At 28.9% G+C, this 21,679-nt stretch overlaps 1 protein-coding gene across 3 annotated transcripts in view; it reads right to left on the bottom strand.

Annotated features, from left to right (window-relative positions):
• Window positions 1-21,679, bottom strand: part of Pde1c (Phosphodiesterase 1c) — a 193,724-nt gene that overhangs the window by 39,063 nt on the left and 132,982 nt on the right. Inside the window, exons 3-7 of one of the 3 annotated variants that reach the window (XM_065500772.1) lie at window positions 15,285-15,683; window positions 8,098-8,587; window positions 7,249-7,362; window positions 6,151-6,206; window positions 373-880 (exon numbers count right to left, since the gene is read on the bottom strand). In XM_065500772.1, the coding sequence (XP_065356844.1) occupies window positions 373-880; window positions 6,151-6,206; window positions 7,249-7,362; window positions 8,098-8,587; window positions 15,285-15,683 (1,567 nt within the window). Of the gene's footprint in view, window positions 1-372; window positions 881-6,143; window positions 6,207-7,248; window positions 7,363-8,097; window positions 8,588-15,284; window positions 15,684-21,679 lie in introns of all 3 variants that reach the window. The other 2 variants (XM_065500769.1, XM_065500770.1) reach the window with 2 other exon arrangements.

Genomic DNA, 21,679 nt, shown 5'->3' with positions numbered 1-21,679 from the left:
ATCAAAGGACTGGTAACAGTCAGACAGAGCAATACGATTTTATTTCATTCGAAAACGTTTGTGTTGTAGTGTTAAGTAGACCTGTGCCGCTCTGAACTAAATCGGTCTTACTTTGCGATTCGGTTATAAAGTTGTACTAACTTTACCAAACAGACCTGTTTTTTTTTTAATTCAGAACGGCCCAACTGTAGTGTAAAGAGAGCGGTGTTGTGTTATTTTCTTAAAAAAGTTCTGTACACAGTGTAATAATATTGTTTGTAATAAATGTTAAGAAAATTATTTAAACAAATTAAAAATAAAGGAAAAGAAAACTTATTTGATAAATAATTCAATTATAAAAGAAATAATTTTTACGAAAAAAAGTTTATGTACGTTTTATTTGTCGACATGGATCTGGCCCAGACCGGAGTTCTTAGACGTTTTTGCCTCTGTATGGTTGCTTTATTACTACAACTGCTACTGCTAACTGAACTGTTGCTAACATTATCCGAGGTTTCTTGTCTAGAGCTTGAGCAGGTGATGGTAATAGTTTGTTTGTGCGTATCATCCCCATCTTGTGTGTGTTCTGCAGAAGGATTATCCTTATCCACCGGTGGTCCCGTGGGACCACTATGTGTCTGAGGTGCTGAACACACGCCCTTGGTGCGACTGTCTATGCTGGTTTGATTGTTGGACACATTTTGTGTTTGAAAGTTAGACTCTTCACCAGAGTGCTCACTTCCCTCCGCAGCATTGCCCAACATAGAGCATGTGGTATTGATATTGTTGTTCTCATTTGAGGCAGCGGCGTCAGGATCCAATGATGAGTGTGTTGTATGTTCATGCTGATTACATTCAACATTTTTACAATCACCATTACAACGTTCATCCTTGGATTCGCGTTTATTGCCTTGACTAGGGTAATGGGAATTAATTAACATTGTTTTGTATTTTGTGTTTTGGTCGAGAAAAGGGTTTTATAGCGCGTTCGTTGTTTTAGCGTTTTAAATTGTTAAAATAACAGTAAATTCAGCAATTAGCAGTGAGGTAAGAGCAACCAATTTCAGAAAAGCAATCAATCAATTAATATTTTGATATTTTTTTTAATACACATGTTGAGTAAAATATATTTATTGTAGGCAGTTAAAAAGGAGGAAAAAAAGATAAGAGAAAATTTTGTTTAAATTAAAGTTTGTTTTCGCATCCTGAAAATTATTATATTGTACAATAACGAAAATAATCTGAAAATTCGTTGACGAAAAGAAAAAAATCGACCTGAAAGCAAAATAACATTGATGGAGTAGAGTTTTTCGGTTAGTGTTACGACGCAGGTTTTAAATATACATATTTTTCAGGTACATTAGACCGGCCCTTAAATATATATTTGCTATAGATGGCTAATCAGATAACGAGAATCCGTGCCAGGTACTTATTTTTATTTCCTAACAATTTTGCTACTAAAAACTCTTATTTCTTTTAGGGAAAATTAAATATTTAACAAAGTAGTGGTTCGATGTAGATGAATCCTGTGTTATGCGAGTATTTTTTAATATACTCCATTCGAATGAGTGTATAAAACCAATGCAAGTTCGATGAATCGATTACATTGTTCAATTAAATAATCCCAACAACTTCCTTTTCATATCTGCGGCTAATAATAAGCCTTATTTTACTCTTTTAGAAAGTACCAGGCATTTATAAGTGCTTAAAGAAATTATAAATACAAATTTGTTTCTGTGTATAGAGATAATCGCGTAAGTTAAATATCCAAAACTTTTATAACCAATAAGTTTTTTAAAAATCTACAACGATTTAATGTTCTAGTAATTGTTATTCAAAAAAGTATTACAAACAATTTAAACATTTTGCTTTATTTTTGCACAATTAATGTCATTTTGACATTTTAATTAATTTGTTGTTTTGTTCTTTATCGCTAGTATATAATTTTTTTTAGCAAAGTTTTAGTTTATCGTTCACCAAAGTTGTAATTAAATGCAAACATATTTTGTATAGAAAAGAGAGTTTTCTGGTATTTTAACAGTTTGTTGGTTTTTATTTTACGCATTCTTTTTTTTTTTTTGGCTGTAGAATTAATTTATACCAGTTAAGCAGCCATGTTGTTTTATTTTCAAAAAATTTACTTCTTTTTTTTTGATAAAACTAAACAGTATTTTAGCATGTCATTTAGTATTAACAAAGTCATACATACTAAATATTTATCAGTTTATTGTTTGTCCGACAAAACATTGTTTTAGTAGTTGTAGTTTACAGATGTTGTTTACTTTGGAAAACACAGAAGAATACAGTACATACTATGGACATTTTTTAATTATTTTTTGTATGTCCTTTGTTTTGCTAATATATACATACAGATGCAATGCAAATACATACATATGTTTATACTTTTTTGAATAACAAAACTCAAATATTTTTCTAATTTTATTTTATTAGTGTATTAAAAATCGAATAAAATAGATGATTCGAATGCATTCAAGAACTTTTAAGTCATATTTTAAGTAAAATGAATGCTTTCAAAAAATAAAAATTCATTGCAGGAATGATTGAAAGATTCAGTGGATAATTAATCATTCTTTTACATCTCTTTCACCGCGTAATTTTTTGTTAAAACAGTTAATCTATTATGAGGACTACATATTTCTCATTACATTTTTTTAATTAACATAATTTTAAAATAATGGCTCCTACTTTTTTTGTCAAATAATACGACTCGATAACTAACACGTACTATTTACGTGCTTTAGTCATCGAAGTTTTACAAAAATAAAATATGGAATGGAATATGGATACATTTAGCTTCTTCTTTTACCATTAACTTATATTCATGATGAGAACGATTTTAAAGAAAAATCATAGGATTTTGGTATAGCAAAATTCCATTTCAGATTTAGTAAATATAACGAGTTAGTTCACAGAAACAAATGCATGCTTGGAACCAAAGAACCCGGAATTAAACATTTTTAAAACAAAATTATTTTTTTTTTTACAGATTTACTCCTACTTACACTTGGAACATTTAATTGAACTTTTTTTTTTTGAACGGACAAAAAACAATATCAAAATTGTTATACAAAGTATTCCAAATATTGAACAAGGCTACAAACTATACATATTAGGTCTCGTTTCAAAAGGTAGCTTTTAAATAAATAATATACTCGAATGTATGTATGTTTTGATTGGTATGTACTTATATAGATGAAAGTTAAACTTTTAGAATAGTAATAGCAAATAGATTAATTTCGACATATACAGATGAGATATCAATAAAAGAAAGAGATCATTATTTTATTTAAAAAAAACACCAAGAATTAAAAGTGACACCAATAATTCCTAAAAAGGTTCCTTTATTTAAAACTAAAAGTAGTGTTGCATACAAATTACCATTTATGAATAAAAACAACCAATTTTATTTAATTCATACATTTCAATTTTCTCTCCCTCTCCCTCTATTGAGAATTAAGACACGTTTAAAAATTAAATGGAAAACTAAAAAAATACAACACTGTTGTTTTACACATACACTAACATAAACATATAGATACATTTGGTAATTAGAAAAGGACGAAAAATAAAACCAATTTACCTATAAATTATTTAAAATTCCTAAAATTAGGAAGTTTTTTAAGGTAACAAAACATAATAATTATAATGGGATTGGGGGTACAGTACACACTAAATACATCTATTGTATTCTTTCTATGAGATTAAATAAGATTTTAATAAAAAAGATCTCAGAAGAAGACACAAATCTAAATTTGGTTTTGATTTATTTAGTTTTTTATTAATTTGTTGTGTTTTGTTATGAGTATGCAAAACATCCTTATAACTCATGTAAAAACTAATAAAGACGACAATGAGTTTGATGAAGGGATAAAAATGTTTCTTTATTTTGTGGCCGAAAATGATAAGCCGGATTTTTTTCATAAGATATTGAACTTTAAATACAATGACTGAATGATGATAAATGGAACATACATGTAGTAACTGAAACATGCTTGCGAGGGATAAGAAGAATTACATGAATATTTGAATGTAAAACGCCCTAAATAATGATAAAAATAGTATGTGGCGTTCACAATCGTGTTTTGTATGCGTTTTCAAATGTGTTTTAAAAAGTAAAACACAATCATTTACAATATTATTTTGAATGCTCGATTAACTCTAGCGTAGATATTAGGAAATTTTTATTTAAATTGTTTAATAGTAAATTTATTATTTAGTGTGATTTGATCGGTTTTGCTTTGATATTTAACATGCTATTCCCAAGGCACCTAAACTAAGAGGTTTTTTTAATGATTTGTTTTTATATATGGAGTTTGATAGCAACGCTAAACTAAAGTCCATATATGAGGAGCCGCAGAACAAAAAAATTATTTAATTTAAATTTGTAATTTGTTTATATATTAGATCAGGATTAAAAATATTCACTTAAAATATTATCGTTAAAAAAACGCATAAAAAACATACTTTTTAATTTTGTTTTTAACAAAACGTACTTTTTTTTCTTGATTTTTTAACAAAAGGTTATTTTTCCGATATTATAATCAAAAATCCTTAACATTTAATGTGGTGACTTATAGCAGTTAGATGTATTTATTGATAAGTAAGAAACTTGTTACCATTTCCAGATTCATGCAGTTTTTAAGGGGGCGAAATAAATAAAACTCATTTTCCTAAAAATTTGAAATGTGCGAAAAAGTACATTTTGTTCTGTGGCTCCTTATATAAAGCTCTTGCTGTCAACTCATAAACACGACTTGGCTGTTTCTCTTTGGAATATTTTGGCTGTCAATATTAAAATGTAAGTATATACAAAATTATCTTCTGTGCCCAGTAAACATTTTTTGACGACATATCGAATGTAAGAAATAATATGTTAATCAAATTCTAAGATACTTATCAGAGATATCTATACATTTTCGGAATTTTGTTCAGACATTTTTTAGAATATTATAAGAAGAAAACTGCACATTCTCTGAAGGAAATTTTAGTTTGGTTATGCCTTTTATCAGAAATCATGCACAAACATGATTTGTTTTTTCAAATTCTCAGAATGTACTTTAAGACAGGATTTATTTCTTGTTTTGTTTTCTTAGATAAAACACGTTCAAATATTTGACGAAAAAAACGTAACCACTATTTTCAATAAATGCTTATTTATTTGTTCTAAGGAAATACACAAAAAAGTGGTCTCGTATTTTTCTAAAACGTAACTTCTGATTTCGTTCAGAATACTTTGTGTTATAAAGTATTCTGAACGAAATATCTTTAAAATATCAGACGTCTCATCAGACATTTGTTCGACAATTTGAAACAATATTATATGCTTTTTTTCTTGACAAAAAGCACCTCTTAGCAAGTACATAATTTGTTGTAATTTTAAGCGCTACAGAATCATTTGAATAAGTTTTTATTTATTTCAATAATTGAATGTAAGTTTTTTTGTGACGCATATTTATGATCTGGTTAATAGAATGTGAGGTTGCAGAAAGAAATGAGCGAAATGTTTCTGGGATTGGCTCAAATTCTGCAACAAAATGTTAGACGGATAGGAACGTAAAAGGTTAAGCTATATTGCAAAAATGTATGAGAAATACAAAAGCAAAACGATATTGAATAATTTTAGAAGCAAAACACGCATTGTGACCGCCACGTTAAACACAAACACAATAGAGGCGATATTGTACTAACTAAACATATAAAGATTTATTTGTTATTTTAAACTTTTTAATATGTTATAACCAGAGACAAAATAATACAAACTGTTATTTAACAAATTCTAGGAATTGGAGTCATAAATTCAAAATTTAAAAAATTAAATATTTTATTTTATTTATTGAAAATTTTGATTATTGTCCTAAATTGATTTTTGTTTGTATTTGAAAAGAAAATTTAAATTTTTACTGGACTAATAAAATCGATATTTTTGATATATAATTTTGCGAACAATATTCTACTGTTTATCTACATGCACTGAGTTTTGTTTTTTGTTGTCGCTGTCGCCTCTATTGTGTTTTAAATAAAAACTGTTAGTTTTTCTCGATTGGAAAGCGTTTTCTTCAAAATCAGCATTTCCATGACGCCAAGAAACAAATAAAAGTTAAAAACGTAAAACGAGTACTAATTAAACACAATTAAAAACTTACTCTTCATATTCGACAGATGAGCACGAATTTTGCCTCAACTTTGATTTACCTGACGTGGGACTTCTGGTATTTTGTAAATTGATTTTTGATTGAAGATGATTGAAAATAGAAACAAAAAATAACAATGAAGAATTTTACAAAAATAAACTAAAAATTTATACATATGTATGTGCATATGTATGTATTCATGTTTAAATATAAACAAAAATAATAATAAAACAACAAAAGCAATTGGCTGGAGAAAAAACAAATGGCAGATCAGGCTGCTAACGAGAGAAGACAAAACAAAATGGTTACCAACACAATACGAGCGAGTAACAACATACATATATATATGGATGACATTTAAGCGGACATTGATACCAAAATCGTTATTATACCTTTAAGCGATTTTTATATACAAAATACAAATGATATGACATTGAATAAAAAAAACATCAACACTGAACATGAATTAAACGCTTTAAATAACACTTTATATAATTCCTAGTAGAGTTTTTAAAGCTGTTCCAAGGCGAATTTATACAAGTGACGAATTCTTCCACTATTGATAATGAATGACAAACTCCATTCAAACTGTATAAAATACATTTGAATCTGACTGAATTTGCCACAGAATCCACCTTGTATCAATCCGCCTTGTGCTGTTCCATACAAATAAGCAACTGGGTGATCATATGTATGGATGATGTTCCATTCCAATGAAAGAGAGAGAGAAACCTTAATTACTAATCTTCTTCTTATGAGTGAATTGTTTATGAATTATGATTTTGTATGCTTTTTTTTAAATCAAGCTTTTAATTCTCACCATTCACTTCCAATTTCTGGAGAATTGTAAACTACATTTCGCTAAAAAATTTATATTAGTTTTGCATATTTTAATTTGTTTGTTTAAATAAATACTTGAGAGCCACGGCGTTTTAATAAAATTAAGTAGGCTGCAGATATGTATTACGATATTATGTATATTTGTTGGGGAATTATAACATTTTGAGAGCAGTTTTTAGTTACTAATAACAAATTAGCGTATAATTTGGGTAAATAACAGTCAGCTTTACAAAAGCTTCATATATAATATATTTGCAAGCGTTAAAACAATACTTACTTGGATTCATCGAGGAATACGGCCTCAAGGACTCGTGCGGCGTAATGCAAATTTTTTTGCAATACATCGGCTTGTATTTCGCCTGCATTGAGCATGCGCAAAAGACTCCGGAGTCTGTAAAAGATAAAAAGAGATTCATAAAATAATTTCCTCTTTCTGAAAACATCTTACATTCAAAACAAATTATGCACTGTTATGTTAATGCGAAGGTTACTACTTTTTATTATACATAGTAAATTTACTAATGCATCTCGAACAAATGGAATTCAATCGAAGAATACCGAACACATTTTTACCTTGGGTCATATGAATTTGGTAAAAACATATCCTTTTATTTAGTTTTTTTTTTTTAAATTTCGAAAAACTAGCGATTTTGTACACGATATAATGTGTTAATATTCTTATCCTTGTCATCTATAGTCGAATTAATTAAAAATACATGTGAAAAATGATTATACCCGCTTTGAATTATATTATAACCTCTTCAATTATAATATAAAATATGTTTGTTCTTAACATAAATTTAAAAAAGAGTAGGATTTCATAACATAAAAAGTTTTAACTTGAAAAGTGTATGTGAAAATTTCATTGTCAATAGATTTGTCTTGTATGTCTATTAAATTCAACTTTCCGAAGCCCTAAATAACTTCCAAACATGATTGATACATCAATTGTCGGGTATAGTCCTGGTTCAGTTACTATTTAAAATCGGCCCACAAATACATTTAAATGAATTAAGACCCAAGGTAAATTTATTTGTGATATTTTACGGAATTCATGATGTAAGAAGTAAGTAATCCTTATATAAAATCAATGAGAAATATACGAAGATATAACTGAATATCTCACCTTAACGCTGCTTTATCACAGGCATCTGGTGTATCGACAGCTGGTAAATTATCCGTAGCCAAATCGACCGTAGACGAGGCTATAGTTAAACCCGACGCGGCGCTAGACGCTGAATCTTCCCTTGTATTTTCCATATCGTCGCCCGGTGCAATAGCAGTATTGCCCGAATTCGGTGAAGTTGGTAACATTTTTATTATATTTTGAGCTGTAGTGGTGTTAGTGCCGCTGTTGTTGTTGCTACAAATTTTGGTCGTACTGGAGATGGTCGATGCGGCCTGTGGTGCGTTTGATGATGGTGGTAAAGTTGAGGTTGTGTGATGATGAGTGGAATCGATAAGACGACTGTCGTGAGAGCTGTCACCTAATAAACTTTGATGTGTTGTGGATGAAGGTGTGGGTGTTGTTGCCGATGAAAATAAATGCTGGGAGTCGTATTGACTGAAACTTTTACGACTGTTGGAACGGCGTACAATGGTAAGAGCCCCGTGTCCTGGAAAAAGAGAAAAAATGGGGAAAATTAGTTGTTTTAATAGTAAGTGAACATTATGTTTGATTTTGTTTTATATACGAATTTAATTAAGTTTGTTTAACTTTCCTAACTTATTATATTCAATCACCCCATGGTCAGTAAATCAAGCGTTTGTTTTTTTATTAACTACCTCTATTTTTATTGGCAAAACTAAACTGACGAAATGTGTGAGAAAAACATGTAGAAAACAATAAAAGCTGTAAATAAGCTGTAACACCAAGCGTAATAAATAAAATTGTATACATACATACTTATCATTACCTTAATATAGAAAGGCCTTAACTTGTTTTTTTTTTCGTTTATTTCGATAAAGAGTCCGCTCATATATCATATTTGGCTATTAGCGTTTATATAAATCTCGACTGAAAATACACGAGTTAGGGCCTTTCTATATTATGCTAACGAAGTGTGTAATCAAATGTATATGTATATATAAATATTTATTACTTTTTGCTTTAAGAAGATTTATATGTTCATGTTAAACTGATTTTCGGAAGTGGGCCTTATATATGTCATCAAATTAGATTCCATGATTTGTGTGTAAAAAATGGATCCCAATCGGTTTCGGTTAGCTTATATACATTAAAGTTGGCTAATATCAGTAAAGAAATAATCAAGAATAGGGGGCTGAATGGTATTATGATACCAAAAAAGGAGAACTAAACCAAACTAAGGAGTACTTTTTCGGTCTTCAAAATTGTACTTTTTGAATTTTCAATAATATTGAACCTATAATCAGGAAATTAGTTAGATTTCCAACTTGACGGGGGTTCAATTGAGGAAAATTGATATTAAATTATTTTACTTATATGTATACATAATAGTTGGCAATAGTACTATTTCTTTATTGTAATATTTTGTAATAATAAACCTAAAAATTAGACACACATGATTCTGAATGAGTTAGAATTCGCAAAAGGTGACTTTAGTGGTACATTTCTTTTGCATTTTCAATAATAATGTGCCCAGAAATATGAAATTAGGCATTCATGCTGCTAAGTGGGAATACAAAATGTGGGTCTATGGTACTTTTCTAATTCTAATAATACCTTTTGAATGAACGAGAATTCACATTACAATGAAGCAATAAACTTGAAACTAGAGACATGTTATCCTGAATTATTATTAATTCACAAAGGGAGACTTAATAGTACTATTTCTTTCTTCTAATTGGGGTGGCGAAGCGCACTGGGTCAGCCAGTACTCCATACTTTTATTGGATATTTGAAAATAAATAAGTCTTTGTTAAAAACACTTTGCATTCTCTTTTTTAAATTAAATAAATAAACATTCATTTGAATTTTAATTGTCTTTGGATGAAAAAGTTTGTTTTTCACATCATAATTTTTAATTTTTCTACTGAAAATAGATTAAAAGCAAAAACCGAGAATAATTGTCGGTTTCGGTTTTAGGCCTTGAAAAACCGAGGTTTCGGTTTCGATTAAAATCGGATACGAAACTCTAGTATACATGCATGAAACTTAATTGTGTTGAATTTTATTTGGATACCAACATTTGTATGTCCCTTAAAGTGTGGGACTTATGGTGAATTATTGACCGATTCGCACAAAGTTTATATTATTGTATATAAATGAGGCATTTATGACCGATAAGGTTCTATTTCAGGAACACATTTATACAAGGAATAAGGGGCTCTAAGGAGCTAATGAGTCGTGAAATATTAGAACATTATGACAATATGACATGATAGGATATCTTGTGAATCAACCATAAAAGCAATCAATATGTGTAATAGTCGATAAATACTATTGTTCTCTAAACTGTGAATGTGTGTTGATTTTCGAATTGGCTCCAAGGCATAATAAGATTTCAGTATGTTTCTATACTTTTGTTCAATGATATAAATATGTATATTTATTCATTATGGTTTATTTGAGCTTTACATACAACACACTCAATAATAGTATTTATGAATCAAACATTTGTTCTAAATTTGTTCTTCTTTTTTATATGAAAACATTTCAGTTTTGGGGATCTCTCTGGATCCGCGCCTGATTGAAGGCCATGTACAATGTTGCCAATTAAGCATTTTTAGTGCTAGATCTAGCAATTTTTCAAATTTGATTTCGCAGTTTTTCTGTAAATATAAGTCTTCTTATGTAAATTCTATAATTGAAAAGAAGAAAAACTAAAACATTTCTTAACTATTTCTTGGAACTAGTTCAAGTTTATATGTATATTAGGGTGATCAAAATTTTTGAGTCAAAGGCTTACGTGATTCTTGTTCTATGGGTCATTCCAGGAAACATTGGCGAAGAAACCAAAAATTAATTTCAAAAATTAATAAATAAATACAGAAATATTTTCCTTACAGTGTTGCCAATTTATGCATTTTGTGGCTAAATTTAGCTTTTTTCAATCTTGTTTAGCCAGGAAAAAATTAATTTAGTCATTAGCAATTTTGTTTAGCTATTTTTATGGCTTAGCCAAAAATTATATATCAATAGAGTAATTGATCAGATATGTTTGGTATTAAAAATGGGAAAAATTAGTTTAAAACAAAATTGTCAGAAATGTTTTGACAAAAATTAACTAAATATGTTGAAGCAGTAAATAATTCAAACACATACAAATCGTATTTTGTTTTTTTGCAAAGAATTTTAAATTTTTTTTTTCACCGAAAATTAGCAATACTGGCCACAAGTGGTTCAAGTGAAAACATTGTTAATAATTTTGCCTTTGTTAATTGAAGCAGACATATTCGGAAACAGTTTAAGGGGTTTTCCACAAATGTACTTAAACTAAAAGTAACATCGAAATTCTGATAAGGAAATACCAGTGAAATTATAAAGAAATACCTTATCGGAATATCTAGATACTTAAATAAAATATTCCCAGAAATTAGCAATTTATTTCTAAGCATCTTACATCTAACTTTTATTGACAAACGTTTTTCTAATCTAGCTAAGTACACACTTCAAGTTCCGGTAACTTTTGCAGTAGATGCAAAGTTAAACATATATTATAGATTATCAATTATTATTAAAATTTCTAAATTATTAAAAAATCATTTTCCTGAAGATGCAACACAATGATGTAACGAAATATTGTAATAAAAGATTTTTATAAAAAGGCCTTAAGCTTAAAGGTATTTATAGATGGAAATACTGAGTATTAATATTTGTCAAATACTCAAGTATCATAATACAATTTCATCATCTAAACAAAATTTGTATTAGATTTTCAAAAAATACAAATGATTTTTTTGATTTACTGTCGGTATTCAAAATTTGTTTAAAACAATTCAAAAACTTTTTATTTTCATATGTATCGGGTATGTATTTATAAATACAAATACGGCAAACAAAAAAGTCAAGAAAATATAAAATAAAAATAAAGTTTGCAGAAAAATATCAAACAACAAATAAATAAAATATTTGTAATACTATCGTGTAAACAAGAAATGTTTTTTCGAAACGATTTCTTGACATACCGAATGATTTCAATAATATTTTTAATTTGAAAAGTGTTAATACTCAGTATTGCCGTCTATAAATACCTTAAATAAATATCATTTTAAATTTAGAATTTTATGAAAATTTATATTATATTTTAAAAATTACCCTATTACTAGCTTGAGTAGTACATATTTGGATGCAATTTCTTTATTCTTCATAAACTTACTTTGACATAAAATCTTCCTTTGAACAATTCAATATTTCGTTTTGGAGCTTTTTTACGAAAAATTCTTGAATTTAGTGCTTTTCAAAATTCAAAAGTTAACAACGCATGTGATATAGTGAAGACTACAAAATTAATGTTCTTGAGCAGCCCTTTACTACTCACTTCAACATGATTCTTCACGATTTGCTAAATATTGTAGTAGGTAGTAAATATACAAAAAAATATAAATTTATACTAGTTGTAGTCAAAGGATTTATAAAGGACATACAGATTTATGTGTAGACATTTGTCAATTGTACGAAACAAGATTCAAAATCTCTTTTTCAGCTTAACGTGTTAAATAAGTTTCCAATATAATTTGTCTAATTGCAAGAGGAAAAAAGGTTATTTGTACTGAACAGAATCTAGACACATATGTTTTTTAGGGATTAATTAAATATACTGAATGGATGGTAATTAAAATCGTTTAATAATAGAAACAAGAAATATGTGATTATACATAAAAATACTATACAAACGTAGCCCATATGGTAATAATTCGTAAAGGAAGGATGTATGGCAGACATAACACAATTTTAAGTTCAATAAATTAATTGGTAATATTCTTTATTGGAAGGTTCACACATGGGTTAGATGTTTATTTGCCTCTGACACGAAAGACACTTTATTAAAAAAAATCCCTCACCCTTCCAGGGGGAGTGGTGAAAAAAGGAAATTCCTCCTCCCAAAAGCCGAAAAGTCTTATTATATTATATATAATACACCAAATTAAACTTTAAAATAAAAATTTTAAATATTTTTAGGTAAACAAAATTTTTTTTTTTTTAAATTTAAAAAAAATGTTTTTTTTCTAAATTCTTTTAAATTTTTAATTTTTTTTTTAAATTTATTAGTGAAACAAATTTATGAGAAAACATTTTTTTATGGAAAAAATTCGGGTAAAAAATATTTTTCCCGATTTTGACCCATTGTAGGTCCAACTTACTATAGCCTCATATACTTCGTTGCAATGGACTTTGAAATATCTATCATTAGATATCCATATTGTCTATATTAATGTCTTAGTAATCCAGATATAGATAAAAATAGGTCAAAAATAGTGGTTGTCCCGGTTTTTTTTCCTTATTTCTCTGCCATCTTATGTATCATCATGTTTGTAAGTTATTTGGGGGCTACAAAAAGTTGATTTCAACACACAGATGGACAGACGGACATGACTATATCGACTCCGCTATCTATAGATATGGAATATATCGTCACCTAAAATGCAAAACAACGTATCATCAAAAAATTCGAAATTGATTTAATTATTGATTACGATTCACTACATCATATTACATATGTGTACAAAACTTTTACTATCAAAAATAACCAAGTTATAACCAAAATTGAAACTAAAGTATCATCAATTATATGATTTTCTTGAACAAAATAACGTATACGCTTTGAGTAATTAATTAATAAATCGTTTTTACCTTATTTTAGGTAGTTCCTAATTTTTTTTTTAATAAATTTGTTGCAATTGAATATTTTTTTTAGTTTAAAAAAGTAGTCGTTAGTAATTAAAATAAAAAAAACATAATAAAATTAATAAAGTATATATAAACTGCTTTTATTTAAAATAAAAAAAATATTTTTATTTAAGTTTTTATTTTTTCATAAAAATTTATATTGATATACGTTTTTTTGTTTCAGAAAATAACAATTCAACAAAACATAAGCCACATATGTATCTTAAGGTGTGCTTTGAAAAAATATTTTTTTTGTCATAAAATATATTTCTAGAGTCATTGTAATTCAAATTTGAAAATTTTGTTTCAATATCTCAAGTAGTTTTCATTTTATATCGTTTTTTGCTTCTCCTATAAACTTATGAAAAGTGATGTTACGTTATTTTGCATTTTAGGTGACGATATGTATATACTTTGTGGGGTCGCAAATGAAAAATGTAGAAATTACAAACGGAATGACAAACTTCACTCATGGTCAAGGGTATAAAAAGGAAAAGAAAAAAATGAAAAATAAATTTTAATTTATTTCCCCCCTCCAAATGGTTGACCTGGATCCGCGTCTTTTTAGAGATACTAACCCTCTAACCCGCAAACTTTAAAAAGCTAAAAAAAACTAATAAAAAATATTTCAAATATATCGGGCGACTAAATGTTACTAAAACTTTGATTTAAAAAAAAATGACATACAAACAGCTGACAGAAAAAAAACTAAAAGTCATAATGGATTTCGACCTTCGAGGGAAATGTTAACAAATCTGTAACTAAAGTCATAGTTAAATTTAAAAAAAAAAAATATAATTACATTTTGAGATAATTGGTGCATGCCTTGAGGTACTCTTGCGGGTTAGAGGGTTAAGCTCATTGAATTATCAAAATTTTTCTTGTACCTATTTAAATATCTAATCTGTGCCCCTCTCATGTCTACATAAAATCGTATTTTCTCAGTGAATTAAATGAATACATTTAAAAGAATTTGGTGGATGAATCTTCAGGATCTAAAATCCTGTTATCTACAGTTAAGACTATTTTAACCATCCATCGTTTTCTGGAAATTTCCTTATAATATTATAAAATGTTAATTTTTCTATTATTCTAAAAGAAAAAACCAAAAATCGAAGTATAATTGTCGGTTTTGTGTTTTAAGCCATGGATATCCATTACTTAATTCCATTATAATACTACAAATAAATTTCGATTGAAATGCTCATTTAATTGCATTTGACTGCCTTTTGGCAAACAAAAAATTCTTTCAAAAACAAACATCTAAAAAAGGCTCTTAAAATATAATCCTTGAACAAGATAATAGCAGTATGTACTATAGTATTAGACCAATTGTTCGAAATTGTTTCAACAGAATGAAATGAAAATATTAAATGGTAAAACATCAGCAACAAAAAACTGTACATACAGCAACAATAACAATAAAAACGTAATGAAAATATGTGTTAGAAGTAAGAAAAGGAATAAGAATAAGAATGGAAATTGGAATAATAAACACTTACTTGCAACTTGACCATTTATAGTAGACACAGAGCTATTACTTGTAATTGAGATGTTGCTGCTGATACACTCTGGGGTATTATCAGCACCGGAGGGACTTGTAATCTTTGAAAAATCCTGCTTACTATCACTAACACCACCTCCTGCTGTTGCTGCTGACGACGTCGATGCCGTTCCTGCACCAGTTCCACCTCCTCTACCACCTGCAGCTAGTGCTGATTGTGTATTTGTAAATGCTGCTTTATCACTCGTTGAATATTGTTGTTGTTGATGTTGGGTAATGGTTGCACCACCAACGCCACTGCTGCCCGTTTGTTGTGTATGACAACCCGTGCCCAGATTGTTGCCACCCGAACAAGATAAATCGTCTCTTTTAGGTAGATTTTCTGGTGTGCTAGCAACTGCAAAAAAAAGATGAAATGTAGGAAAATGTACTTACATATATTATTTACTTTGTTAACAGAGAAAAAAACATTATAAACTACATATTTGCAACAAAGTGAAATAATAAAAATTTATACACAACATGTTTTTCATTTTCTTATATACTAATTTATTTTTATTTTTTTTAAACTTTTGCAAAATACGGACTAGTAACATACGGTGTTATTTGTTCCTGCTTTAAGTTCTTCTTTTTCTAAATGGGGTTGCAAATAAATAAATAAGTAACGTAAATATTATAAGCTTTTCTGAAGAAATCTCCATCACCTTGAAGAGCTGGTTGATGTTGTTATGTTGTTTCAACAGGTTTAAATTGTACTTAATGTCTAACATATGGAAACCTTCTCAAAAGGCAAAATAGCTAAAACCTCTCTCTACCCCCCTCACTTCCAAACTCTTCATCATGTTGTTTGTTTTGTGTTACAAGTTTTAGATTTAGTTTGCAACATAAAGCCACAGGTTCTAGGTCATTGAAAAATTAATAGCATCTGAGAGAGAAAAAACCCTTTTTATAATGCCACTCAGGCTTCATGGGGATAAAATTGTAGTAAATCTAATTGAAATGAAAGGTATAAAAAAATCTACAAAATCACAAATGAAAGGAAAGGAAACAAATAATTTATTTAACAAGAATTTTGAAATAAGGTAGAAATCAAAGTACACGGTTGCAAAAGAATGGCAAATTTAAATGTTTTATGGTAAATTTGGGAATTAGTACTAACCAACAAATTTTCGATAAAATTGCAACGATATGTTAGGGCATATTGCTGTATGTTTTCTGATAAATGCTTAATTTAGTGGATATTTTGTTCAAATAGTTGGATAGTTTTTCATATTTTGGAAGTTTTGTTATTTATTTAGGCATTTTATTTCATTGAACCAATAACCAATTGTTTAGTATGGACATTTTAGTGTGTTTAGCTTAACTTTTGTAAAGTTCGAAGATGCATAATTTTATAGATTTAAACAATTTTCAAATTCTATTTTCAGATCTACCGTATAACGTAACGCCTTTTTTGGGAATCAGTTATAGTAATAACACTCGAACGATTTGTATTGAACTACTGAATAAGCAAAAAATAAATATAAACAAATTTTTCAATAAGGTCTTCAATTTTATAATTTTTTTTTTCGAAATGGGTGCAAAAGTGTCTTAATGCTTATTATGGTATGAATTCCAACAAAGTTTTTACCTTGGCTCTTCTGAATTTTACCATATTCAGTAAACACATAGCCTTTGGAGTCCTTTGGACATTTAAATTTTACTTTTTTATTCGCGATGTAGGATTTTATAAATTTAAGATACACGTTTTTCATGTAAAATTTAAATATTTTCAAATAATTTTAAAAAGTGTTAAATTGAAAAAAACTATTTAACATTTTTATGTGACGGGAAGTACTATTTTTAATATTTTTTTTATAATTTTTAAAAAATTTATACTTTGTATATTTTCCTATGAGGACAACTTCCAATATACATCAACCATCATAGGGAAGTCAGATTTGATCGATTTGAAGTTAAAAATAACCACTTTAAACTAAGTAATTACAAACTGCACATTTTATTAACACTCCATTCATAATGCAACTGCATTTTTAATGATTTCAAATGCATTTTTATTAAATTTCTCTGTCAAATTTTTAAAATTTTATTTTTCTCCTGCTTTATTTTTTTTTTTTCTAAACGACCTTCGTCTACCTCAAACTCCCAATCCCATATACTCTTTTGCAGATATAAGCAATATTTGCCATTCATATTCATTCAATTACAGACCAAGCCTGTCGGAGATTGGGGTAATGAGGCAAAGGTCCCTTAATCGGGACCTTCTGACAATTTCAGAGTGGCGTCGTGCTAATAGGATATCAGTGTTGCACACAAAAATGAACGACAGATCATGTCGTCTCATCTGTATTTATGGGTGGTGCAAATATTGTAGAATCAGATGCTCTTGATGCTCTGGGCATGAGAATACAATCATCTAAACACATTTTCAAGTGTCGAAAAAAGCATTGAAGTGTCTCGGATTTCTAAAACGTTGTAGGAATTACTTCACTCCATCTGATCTCCTCACTATTTACACCACTAGAAAATGGAATACAACTTCCGTGTATGAGACGGAACTTCAAAGTCTATTTTGGAGATTCTCGACCGCGTACAGGAGAGGGTGAAGGTGATTATTGGTGACAGTAGCGTTTTCAACTCTATTGATTCGCTGGAGCATCGTCGCAATGTGGGCTGCGTTTCACTGCAAAATTTTTTTTGGTTAAAAAAATTTGGGGTAAAAACTATTTTTCCCGATTTTGACCCATTGTATATGCCGTTGCAAAGGTCTTTGAAATATCTATTATTGGATAACCGTATTGTCTACATTAATGTTTTAGTAATCCAGATATAGATCAAAAATAGGTAAACAATCGAGGTTGTCTTGGTTTTTTTCTTATATCTCAGCCATTTGTTAGCCGATTGTTTCGATTTTAAATAGCAACCGAGCCGGGAGAATTCCCGATATATTAATGTATAAATCAAGTATGTATGTAAGTTATTTCGGGGCTACAGAATGTTGATTTCAACATACAGACGGACATGGCTATATCTAATCCGCTATGTATAAAGGAATGATTTGGTGAAGGGTATAATGACTGAATGCTTTCATATAAAGTGTGGAACTTGAACCAGTCCCTATTCCCAAGGAACAAACCATGTTCCTATTTCTCTATCAGTTCCCTTCACAATAGGTTTCTATTAGTTGTCGATAAAAATTTGAAATAATTTAATTTTCTAAGTGTATCTATATCCTTTCCGTTACAGAATTTTCTCTTGTTCACAAATTTTATTTCGTAGGTGTATCAACAGAATATCAGAATTAGTTGTTCTTTTGTCTGTGTGAGTAAGTGCGTATGTATGAGTGTGCTTTAATATAAATATGTGTTTGTGTGGTTTTTGTGTTGTGGCATCAAACCATATTGAGTCTAGAAGCAGGCTCATAATAAATTGTTTGTAAAAATTCATTTTACGGTAAACTAAAGAAGTTTTTAATGACTTTTTGCAACCACAACCAAAAAATAAAAAAATCCGAACTTATCTTGTGCAAAATACAAAAGTCTAGCAAAACTCTGAAAACTAAACAATGTTAATTTTAACCAAAAAGCTATTTACCGTGATTCATTTAATGTTATACCTATATATCTCAATATTGTAGACAATATTGTGAAGTATTTATGGTGATTGGTTGGTTGGTTGGCTGATTGAAGGTGATTCATTGCAAACGTTTAATGCTCTAATCTCTACAATAAATTGTTTGTAATCTGAAAGTAGTTGAGACCTCATTTTTCTGATTTTCCATAATATTACAAAACAGATAACTGGCCATAGAAGTGTATTTGTTCGTACACACTTCAATTCATCTGCTATCTAATGGTTAATGTTCCAGAATTTGTCAATTCAACAGATACGTAGGTATTAAAATTGTGTTTTGAGAACGAAAATATGTTATCAATTGCAAACAGTATGTTCATATATCTATACTTTGCGCACAACAATCTTGACCATAATCAACAACAACGTGTCCCTTAAGCCCAAATCTGTGTTGTTAGCGTTTTTTTTTTTATTTTCGTTTTACCTCAAATAAAACATATAGTACGTAGTATAACTTCTACTGTTTAACTTTTTTTTTGGTTTTTGTTATCAGCATTTGTTTATTTGAAAAACAAAAAAACCAAATTTTTACCAATCGCTTACAAACAAAAAAAAAAAGTCAAGTGCCTTTATTTATAACTACAAAATATCATTCATTTTGAAGTTCCAAGTTTAGTTCTTTCAGATACTTTGACGAGTTAACAACGTTTACAATGAAATTTTTCGCTATCTTTTCCATATTTTTGTTGGCCATTTTGGCTTTTGCTGTGGCTGATGTTGCCCCTACAGATGATTTGGCCGAAGCCAGCTGCATGTGCCCCCGGATTTTGGAACCTGTTTGTGGCGATGACTTTGTAACTTATCCCAATAGCTGTGAATTTGCTTGTGTCCAATCGAAAATGGCTCGTAAAGGCAGAACAATTGTTATTGCTCATCCTGGCAGCTGTTAAATAATTATTATTTCAAGGATACGATTTATAAAAAACTTCAAACCCAAATGTGTCTCAAAATTCAATAAAAAAAAGAATAAAAAGTTACAAAAGCAAATAAAATGGATTTTAAATTAATAAATAAAATAAATTATTATTAATGATGAAGTTGTTAAATAAATTTGTATAACCTTATACGAATGTTTTGTTTTTTGATATATGCAACTGAACATTTAGTTGGAATTTGACTTTAATGCAAATATAATTATGTTTTAAACTTGAAAAATATTTGAATATAATAAATATTATTCAAACAACACACATATGACTTGACTTTTACTGAAAAATGCTATTGGCATAAAATATAATTCAATTGTTTGACTATAATTGAAGGCTGGAATTACACTTGCTTTCAACTTGAATTACAGTAAAAATGCTTATTGGGTACATATGTAATAGTATTATTATAAAGCAATAATTCTAAAATGCATATTTTTAATGAAAGTTCATAATTCTCTATAAATATTCCCCTGACTATATCTGACAAATATTTATCATAACAATTAATGTCAAAGTTGTCTAACCAAATACACTACCAATTTTGTTTTTAATAAATAGAGACTATACCTGATAATTTTAGTGCATATTTATACCCTACACCACCATAGTGGGGAGGGTATTATGCGTTTGTGCAGATGTTTGTAACGCCCAAAAATATTAGTCTAACATCCACCTTAAAGTATACCGATCGACTTAGAATCACTTTCTGAGTCGATTAAACGATGTCCGTCCGTCCGTCCGTCTGGTTGGCTGGCTGGCTGTCCATGTAAACTTTGTGCGCAGAGTACAGGTCGCAATTTTGAAGATATTTCGATAAAATTTGGTACATATTACTTTTTCGGCCCAAGGACGAAGCCTATTGAAACTGGCTGAAATCGGTCCATTATTTCACCTAGCCCCCATACAAATGTCCCCTCGAAATTGGACTTTATCGGTCATAAAAGTTTAATTTATCTATGTATCTACACAAATTTCGCTCCAAATAAGTTTTATATATACAAAATTCATGTCACCAAATTTTGTTACGATCGGTCCATAATTAGTCATAGCTCCCACATAGACCCGCTTCCGAAAATCACTTTAACGTGCATAAATCGCTTAAAAATGTTTATAAACACACAAAATTCAACATAGTTAACTTTAATATAGACATAAATAACACGACCTAATTTTATGGTGATCGGTCCATAATTGGTCATAGCTCCCATATAAGGCCCACTTCCGAAAATCACTCAAAAATATAAATTATTGATATTTTAAAAGAAAAATATTTTTACTCATTTACTTGGTGTAGGGTATTATATGGTCGGGCTTGACCGACCATACTTTCTTACTTGTTTTTTTTTTAAAATGCTTATTTTTGAACATATTTTGCGTGTTTTATGTGTTAGCTTGGAAATTTCTCAATAATACCGATATACATATTTTTTGAATAAAATTTGTTTGTATTTAAACAATTACTAAAAATATAAAATTGAAAAATAAAAAAATTAAAGCAATTGATATAAAAAAGGCTTTAAATCACATATTATTTGAGTCATTGTGTACTCAGTAATTTAAGAATAAAACAAATGTGAATTTATAAATATTGTTTTTGCGGTTTAAGAAATATACATTATAACCTAATGGGAATTTATGTCAAATTCAAATATGTACTTATAACCTTGACTTATTAATCACTATTACAAAAGGCAGTTATAGAATAAAATTACAAAATATGGCTTTTAAAATGTCGAAAGTTGGATTTCGGCCATTCTCACCCCGCAGTTTGGTGAACATTAGTAACTTTTAAAATCATAATTTTTTATGGTTTTAGAAGCTTGGGTTCATT

This window comes from Calliphora vicina, chromosome 2 (genome assembly GCF_958450345.1).
Source record: "Calliphora vicina chromosome 2, idCalVici1.1, whole genome shotgun sequence".
Taxonomy (NCBI): Eukaryota; Metazoa; Arthropoda; class Insecta; order Diptera; family Calliphoridae; genus Calliphora; species Calliphora vicina.
This window is presented reverse-complemented; position numbering and strand designations above follow the sequence as displayed.